This window comes from Bison bison, unplaced genomic scaffold, assembly GCF_000754665.1.
Source record: "Bison bison bison isolate TAMUID 2011002044 unplaced genomic scaffold, Bison_UMD1.0 scf7180017864456, whole genome shotgun sequence".
NCBI lineage: Eukaryota > Metazoa > Chordata > Mammalia > Artiodactyla > Bovidae > Bison > Bison bison.
Genome location: NW_011495018.1, coordinates 17,878,582 through 17,887,326, shown reverse-complemented (window position 1 = coordinate 17,887,326; position 8,745 = coordinate 17,878,582). Strand labels below are relative to the sequence as shown.

Genomic DNA, 8,745 nt, shown 5'->3' with positions numbered 1-8,745 from the left:
ACAGGGTTGGTCATAACTTTCCTTCTAAGGAGTAAGCGTCTTTTAATTTCATGGCTGCAGTCACCATCTGCAGTGATTTTGGAGCCCAGAAAAATAAAGTCTGACACTGTTTCCATTGTTTCCCCGTCTATTTCCCATGAAGTGATAGAACTTTTTAACAACTAGGGTAGAGAAGACATAATTCTTTATCATGAACACAAAAGTCATAGGTCTTTTTTTTTTTTTTTTTAACAAAAATTAGAATGATATTTCCTTGTTGTGAAATAGCTGTTCTTGAACCCCAGGTCACTCTTAACACCGATCAATTCTTTACCCTGTTTTTAGAGCAATAGTCAACATCTGGAGAGGAAGATGTATTTACGTAACAACAGTATGAGTTGAGTGAGACCTGGTTCCGGTCCCCCTTCCCCCACCGTCTACTAGCTGTGTGACCTTGGGCATGCTCCTTAACGTCTCTGAGTCAGTTTCTTCCTCTGTAAAATGGGCACAACAGGACCCACCTCACAGGGTAGTCATGAGGAATAGTGGAATGACACAAACGTTCCTGTCTAGAACCCTAAACAGAGAAGCAGCGCTCATCACAGGCCTCTGGCTGAGTTGAAATGCAGTAGAGCACTGACTTCCTGAGCACTCAGGGCTGGTGCTACCAGATCCTTGAAGGGGTCCAGAGACGCTGGTATAGTTGCAGCTCTCAGAAAGGTTGCAGCCTAGCAGAGGGAATTGTATTGAGACAGCTCCCCAAATAGCACTGGCATGGAACCCTGTGCAACTGCTTTTTTGTAGGGTAGAAATACTGGCTCGGCCCAAATGTTCATTTGGAGTTTTCTTTAGAACCCAGATGAACTTTTGGGCCAACCCAATAGCAGCAATATTACATGGTTTAAATTAATGGATGATTCGGTAAGGTAAGTTGAGAGAGAGGGAAAATGCTAGCCAGCAGGCTTCTCAGAAGAAGGAGTGATGGGCAGGGTTGGGAGAGTGGGAAGGGATGCCCCAGAAAGGCTGCCTGGAGGAGGCTGTGTTGAAGATGTCTCTGGCAGGGTCCCCAAGCTGGCCGGCAAGGACACGGGAGAGTTCCGGGTTCGAGCGGGGAACCCCGGTCCTCCGCCTCCTGGAGTTTGTAGAGAAGTGGGGTTAGCGCAGGACGTCAAACTGGGGGCCGTGAATGCCTTGCTGACTGCGCACACCTCCCTCCCGAGCCTCACTCTGTTCCCCTTTCTTCCTGGCAGCAGTGCCCCCTCCCTTGCTGCACTCAGGGACATGACTGTCAGCACTTCTACCCCCCCTCAGACTTCACTGTCAGCACTCAAGTCTTCAGGGACATGAAAAGGAGCCACTCCTTACAAAAGGTTGGGGAGCCCTGGTGTTTGGAGGTAGGTCTCGGAGCAGAATGACGGTATGAGATGAGCGGGCTCTGGACGGAAGCCACCCATGCACATGGTTTCCTTCTCCCTAGGGCATCCTCCGTGGTCCCTGAGTCCTGTCACATCACCGTTACATTGGGTGCCATGATGCCGGGGTGTCCTGACCACGGATAGGTTTATCATAGCCGTAACAGTGCCAGTTTACAAGGACGAGGGGAAGGGAGACACTCCCGCGAACCCAAGGTGTTGGGCTCCCAGTTGAAGCCACATGGTCTAGCATCATGCATGGCTTCCATAAGAATGATGAACAAGGTCATCCCGTTAAACTTGACTGTGGAAACGATTTCTTGGACTCTTCAGAGCTTCCAGTGGAAGAGAAGATATCACCAGAACTTGGCCTTTGTTCTTCATTCTTTAGAACTTATAGATTTTCTTTTCACATTCCGGGTGCTGGGCTCTGCTCACCCTTTCTGCAGTGGTGCCTCCACAGTCAAGTTTAACGGGATGACCTTGTTACTCTTCAAATCCGTAGTCCCAAAGAATAAAGAACATCTAGAACATGTTTTCATCCTCAGAAGAGCAAAAGTCAACGCAGATAAAAACTGTAAAGTTAACTCTTTAAACTTAAACAGTGCATGATTTAGTAACTCATGCTAGCTTTTGACTTTTTTCCTTTTTGAAAAGGAAAGGGAATATTTAAGAGCCATTTAGTAGAGCCTCTGTCTCTGATAAACATTGATTGTATACCTACTATGTGCTGATTGCGCTGTAGCGTGTTAGGGCCGCAGGGACAGAAAACAGCAGAGGCCTAGAGTAATACGTTACATTTGTCGGTGCGTCTTGCCTTTGGAGAGAGAAAATGCGGGTGAAATCATCCTGAAAAGCTTGTCCTAATTTAAAAAGTAGTAAATAGCCCTGTAAGAAAACGAGACACACGTAGAGAAACATCCAAATGTTTCATCCAAATGCAGGAGAAAATGCCAACACATTCCTTTTTTACCTAGTTGTGATCTCTTAATATTTGGATGCATTTCTTTCTTGTCATTCATGTGTCTGAAGTTTAAAAATGGTTTGCAAAACATTTGTAAAACATGGAATGGCTCCTTGCTCGGTTATTCTCATACACTATGTTGTGTCTTCATTCTGGTTAGTTACACGGTGTCTTTTGGGGCTCTTCCTGTCTAATTAGTCCCCTCTGACCAGATGTGGCTAAAACTGAAGATGTGTCTAGGGTCTTTTGAACCAGACCCTACCCCGCTTCTTCTGATGAGCCCTGCGCTTGGAACCGCTGGGGCCCGTGTATGTATACGGCCCGGGTCTTTAACTGGCCTGCGTCAGGTGGACCAGGGAGGCTGACTTGTGTGTGGCAGCCCTGGCCCGCAAGGAAGAGCTTTTTCTCAGCAGCCCCTCCTTGGTTTGGCTTTTAATAAGCGCCTCTGTTCATCCTGACTGTGGATGATAAGGCCATACTGAACATAGTTATTCCTCCACCAGGGCCTGGCAAGCGGTAACTCATTAATCTTTGGTCAGAGTTACATGATAGATAAAGGAGAACCAGGCACCCATTCTGAGTTGTGAAAACGAAACAGAAACACTGGGTTTCTTCCTTATAACTCGAGATCCACAGGCGCCGACGCCTGTTTCTCAGCTTGCTGGCGCCAGTTTCTCAGCTTTGCCCTCAGGACAGGGAAGCATCTCTTGGGGAAGAGCCAGTTACCTCGGCTTCCCAGATGGGGGACTAAGTCCCTAAGTTGTGAACAGACCAGACGCAGAGACACCACTTGGGCTCTGTGACCTCAAGCGAGTTACCTACCTGCTCTGTGCTTCAGTCCCCTCCTCAGCACAGGGGTGCCTGACATGAGCTGTTGTGAGCCTCAGTTGACTTGAGGCATGTGGAGCGGGAACTTGGCCAGAGGAACCTGTGTGCTGGGTCTGGCACGAGCGTCTGGCAGGATCCGGGGGAGCCGCACCCTGGCAGTGAGTCTGTGTGGTGGGCTGGCCTTTGGTGGGGCAGTTCAGTCCTGCCGCGTGGTTTCCACACACAGCTCTGGGGTGCTCCAGGTGTTTCCGGGGAGCATCGCGGAAACTGCGCACAATCAGAGGAGGCAGAACCAGATTTGAGTCCAGCATTCTCTCACCTCTGCTGGCAAGGTGCTTCATCCATCTGTGATGCAATCCCCGTGTCTGTTAAAAAGGGATGATGGCGGAATCCCTGCCCCAGCCTTCCTTCGCTGGGTACCTCCCAGGATCCCTTGAAATCCTGATCAAAGAGACTTTTTAACACAGCACTTCCTACGGTCCAGGCACTTCTCTCGGGGATTTGTGTATTTTAACTCTTGAAAACCTGACAACAACCCTAAGAGGAAGGTGCTGTGGTTTTGTCATTTCGCAGATGTATCACATAGAGGTTAAGTAACTTGCTTAAGATTACACAGCAAAGGGGCAGAGCTGTAAAACTGCTATTAATGAAAGACCATGGCAGCGGTCCATGGTTTGGAGCCTTCCCCACCAGTCACCTTCCACTCGCTAAAGGAGACTGGGTTAGGTCCTGCTCAACACGCAGCTGTCTCAGGAGCTGGGAGGAGACTTCTGATTCAGGATATCTAAAGTCCAGTCTTTGTTTTATAGGTACCACATCTGGGATCCTTTCTAACCTATCCATTGGCCCTTCTCTCTCTCCCCTGCGAGTCAGCTTGATCCTTTTAGCTCTCTCCTCAAGGGAATTAAGGTTGGTAGACCAGTTGAGTAAATATGAGTAAGAAAGTCAATATCCACCTGGGCAGGCATGAGTCACTTCTTTCTAGTTAGCTATTCATGGCCACTTTCAAGCTCACCACACAAAGTCATTACATTGAGGCTATTACCATGTTTAATAGTGACAATAATAGGGTGTGACCCATGGCATAAATGCATTCAGATAAGAAAGAAAGTGTTTTTTTTTTCCTGTAATTGCTTAGTCAATACCATTTTCACGGAAATGCTTGCAAACAAACTTAAAGAGGTCTTTGTTCGAATCCTTCCCTTATTCTGTGCTTCCTTCCTCTTGAAGGGCTTTTTTGAACTTTTCCTGATCAGTGGGCTGGGGGTTAGCAGGGTGATACCCTCTGTCCTTTCTGATGTTTTGGTCTACTGACCTACCTTTTTGCTGGATTTGAGCCTAATTTTATTTCATTTTTAGGGGGGTGTGTGTGTGTGTGTGTGTTGTGTGTGTGTGAGTTCAGAAGAGGACACATTATTGCTGGTACTTGCTTATTAACTTCTCAGCTTAGACATTTAAGGGGGAAAAAAGACTTTTGCTAACTTTGCAAAGCTAGTCACATAGACAGGGAGTTAACCATTTTGGTGAGAGGAAATGAAACTTTTCTTAGGTTTATTAGACCACATCCTATGAATCTGTGGCTTATTATATGTCTGATTTCTAAAAAGCATGGCATCATGGCCAGAGTTTTATTTTTGCTCATTAGTCATTGAAACAAATATAGATATTGCTTCATTTCCTTAGTTCTATGTTTTTCAATATGTTAACGTATGGAAAATCTGGATTTACACAACAAAGTACATTAGAAGGGGGAAGTATTAATCTCTGCATTACAATTTTGGATTATCAAGTATTCTGTTCAGCTAAAATGTTTAGTTCATCCTCCCCCCGCTGATTACATAAAGAAGCAGAATGAGAGAAAACAGTAAAAATGTTCCTGAAAGACAAAATTAGTATTTGGACATGGTTTCAGTCTTTTAAAGGATGTGTTTAAAAAATGAGAGGCAGGCTTGTATTATATATGTAATTCTTCTCCGTCCGTCTGACATTTCTTGTAATAGAAACCCTTTCCTGTGTATCCCGCGAAGACTCTTGGTAAAACGTCCAGTGGTGTCCGTCCTGGAACTGGATATCTCTCAATGTGTTTAGTCATTGCCCCGTGCAAACCCACTGTTTCTAAAGTTCCACTATTACAGTCCGATTGCATCTCATGCGGGAAAGAGTGCAAGCTGAAAATAACAAAGACAGAATGACTGTGGCCATTCCCTCATGCCCCCATGATGTATATGACCTGTGGCTTAGCACACACAGCCCTGGAGCATTCTGTGCAGGCAGTCCAGCAGATTCGCTCCCCTCCCCAGAGTCATTCTCCCGGTGGGATGACTGGTGGGACCACCCATGTTATTTTGTCATTTCTCGTTTTTCTTTCTGCAGATCTTCTTTGTTGAGTTCTAGGTTAAATGGGTGCGTGGATTTCCTTTGCTGAAGTTCAGCTCCATGAGTGTAAGTGGGCATCGTGGTGCCTAACTGGAATTCCTGACACCTCAGAGAAGCCACACTCCCAATGCATGGTGAATGTGGTGTGGTTTCCCCTGCCCCGTGTCAGAGCCCCGAAGGATTGACACAGCTTGACCACTGCTTGCACAGGGCTCCCCACCAGGGACACAGGTCCAGAGAGGGAAGGGATTGTTCTGGGCCTTGTGTCCCTTGTTGACCATTCCTTGGACCGAAGGCATGCACACTGATCACTTCTTATACTTTTCTCCACCCCGGGAGGCTGATACACAGAGTAGGAAGCCCAGGCAGTGTGCGTGAACATCCTTTAAGGACCCCATCCCTTGGAGGGTGGGGCGTTCTCTGGCCCTGCATCCAGCCTCTGGGCCCCCTCCTGAACCCCGCCTGGATGCCACAGGCTGGATCACTGCTCCTGTCTCTGTGACTGCCTCCCTTTTCCCCATTCTTTGTGAGTCACATGTTTTCTTTGCAACTCTTGTGACAAAGGTCATTAGTAGGGAAGACTCGGGCCTTCCATGCGTGACATCTTGTCATCCACACAGTTTATTGGTTTGGGATCCTCCCCTTTTGTAATTCTCTGAGGTGACAGATCTGTTTTTAATGGGCTGTGCTGTGTCAAGGGAGAGTTTAAATTAACCTTCAGACTTTTTATACCTCACAGGGCCCCTCAGATCATAATACACGGCCAGTATTTGAAGAGAGGGAGGGGATGCTTTTTGCTCACGGTTTTGACATTCTATCGAATCCGCCTGCCTGTCTGTTTCTCCATGATGTGATACCTCCGTTTCTCAGAGTACTTTCCTTTGATGATGTCAGTGAGGTAGATGTTTGGAATTTGGGAACAGAGAGGAACCACGCTTCAGCCCAGACTCTGGAACTTAGTTTACTCGTTTTTATTAAAAGGAGATTGTCAGGTCAGCAAAGTGGAGGATCTTAGTCTCCTAGTTTCAGGCCAGCTCTATGCACCTGATCCAAAAGGTATTTATTGTAACCGCTGCTGCTAGTTTTGCAGGAGCTGATTCTAGGCGCTACCTCATCTTTTATTCTTTATTTCACACTTTCCCAGCCTTCTCCATCACATCACTGAACGTTCACTTCAAATCTGTTTGCATTAAAGGAATGTGGTAGTTCCGAAAACAGTTTTTTGATGTTGGCTTGGGGAGTAAGGTGGTGGATGTATTCCTATCTTCTCTGATAAGGCCAGGTTCAAGTTCTGACCACCCTTTCCTCAGGCTGTCCTTTCCCCATCAGTGACTGGCTGCCTCTGCTTGAGCTGCAGATGGGGAAAGGAGGTAGCCTCTGTCCGGCCAAGGAGTTTTAAACTCTTTTTTAACAACCTCCTGGGGTGTATGTGTGTGTTCTGTTCTTCTGGGGCTCCTCCACCCCCAGGGAGCTCACAGCTCTGCAGCATTTTTCTCTGGAAAGGTCTAAATAGCAGGCCTGTTTGGGCTCAGAGTGAAAGTTTCTGTTTTGGAAAAGCCAGTTCCTTCCGATAAGGGAGGGTGGGGATGAGGAAGGAACTAGAGACGCCAGAAAAAGAAGAAGTGAGAGTCCAGGAGGCGAGGAGGCGGCGGGGTGACCAGGGGACGCGTGCGGCCCGCTGCGTTTATTTCCCAGCCCCACCTGTCACTTGACCGCCCAGCTTCGCCGGAGCCCCCTGTGTGGCAGCCCCTGGGCCCCAGCGGGGACCTCTTGCTGCTTCAAAAAACAGAGCTGGCAGGAGATGGTGTTGGGTTGGATATGATGTACGGGGCTGGGGTCAGAGGGAGCACGCCAGTGCTCAATCACCAAGTGCTCAGCCTGGACTCTGCCCGTCGGGTTTCTGGCAGGCCTGGGTGGTTCGCCGGCAACCAGTGTGGCCAGGGAGAGGTGCTCTTTTCCCCCCGGAAAGGAGAAGCCCCTCCACCAGAAAGTACAAGAAACTCGTAATCAGCCAGGATATCCCAGTTCACAGCTCTGCCTCTTGGACAAGTTTCTTTCTTCCTGCCCTTTTTAAAAAAATAAGAACCCAGAAGAAAGCTGGGTGGAGGTGAGAGGGAGGGGCAGCTTGCTAATGATGCTTTTACTGGCTTCAGGAATCTGGGCAGTTCCTGAAGGGCAGGTGGGGCATTTCTGTGCCCGGCGGGGCAAGGACAGCAGTGTCTGGGCGTGGATTCGCAGCTCTCATGATGCAGTGACGTGTACGCTTCTAAAGGGACTGGGACATTAGTTTTCCTTGACCCTGTCCTGCTGGGGGCAGCAGAGTGAACTCAAATCAGGTTCCTGGTGGGGAACTCTCCTCCCTGCAGTCTTGCTTGGTGGGGTCACTTGCAGCTGTCTAGTTTTTGATTTGCACTTCCTGTGTATGCTTCTGTGTCCCTGATTCTAGGACTTAGGAACAGGCTTCCTTGGCCGTGTGGGGTTTTCAAAAATTATATTTTAACATATACAATAAAATTGGCCTTTTCTTTCGGTCTACAGTTCTGTGAATTTTAGCATCAATTCGTATTATCGCCACCACAGTCAGGATACAGAACAGTTCCATCACCTTACACACACTTTTATGCTACCCTTTTAAGGTCACAAGGGATGTGGGGTTTATTTTTTTTAATTTTTATGGTTTTCACCTTTGAAAGGTATCGTTGACCTGATCTGTTTCTTTCATTCAGAGGCTGACTTTTCACTGTCCATTGTAAGTTTCTGCTTTGCTCTTTCTCCACCAAGAGATGTAACCAGAGTACCTTTCTTGTCAGCCTCCTACTGACATGGTGGGTTGGGTTATTTGGTTCTTGTGCTGGCTGTTTTTGCCCACACCCCTAGGGTGCTTTGGGCCACTTTGTGGATTTAGGAGAACTCAAGGCGAATTCTGACAGTGGCCAAAGAACACTGTTAACTAGTAAGGGACATGTTCTTGCCGACCATCTAGGCAGCCTTGTGAAGGGAAATGACGTCTGGAGTATTCTGCTTTGAATTTCTGTTATTCTCTCCCAGATGTCAGGACCACCGATCAAGGTTTGTTGTTGTTGTTCAGGCACTCAGTCGTGTCCGACTCTTTGTGAGCCCGTGGACTGCAGCACACCAGGCTTCCCTGTCCTTCATTGTCTCCCAGAGTTTGCTCAAACTCATGTC

General features: G+C 47.7%; 1 protein-coding gene across 1 annotated transcript in view; it reads left to right on the top strand.

Moving 5' to 3' along the window:
• TCF7L2 (transcription factor 7-like 2 (T-cell specific, HMG-box)) overlaps positions 1-8,745 on the top strand; it is a 186,906-nt gene that overhangs the window by 112,640 nt on the left and 65,521 nt on the right. The window contains exon 4 of the mRNA XM_010859318.1: positions 1,230-1,373. Within this exon, the coding sequence (XP_010857620.1) occupies positions 1,230-1,373 (144 nt within the window). The remainder of the gene's footprint in view (positions 1-1,229; positions 1,374-8,745) is intronic.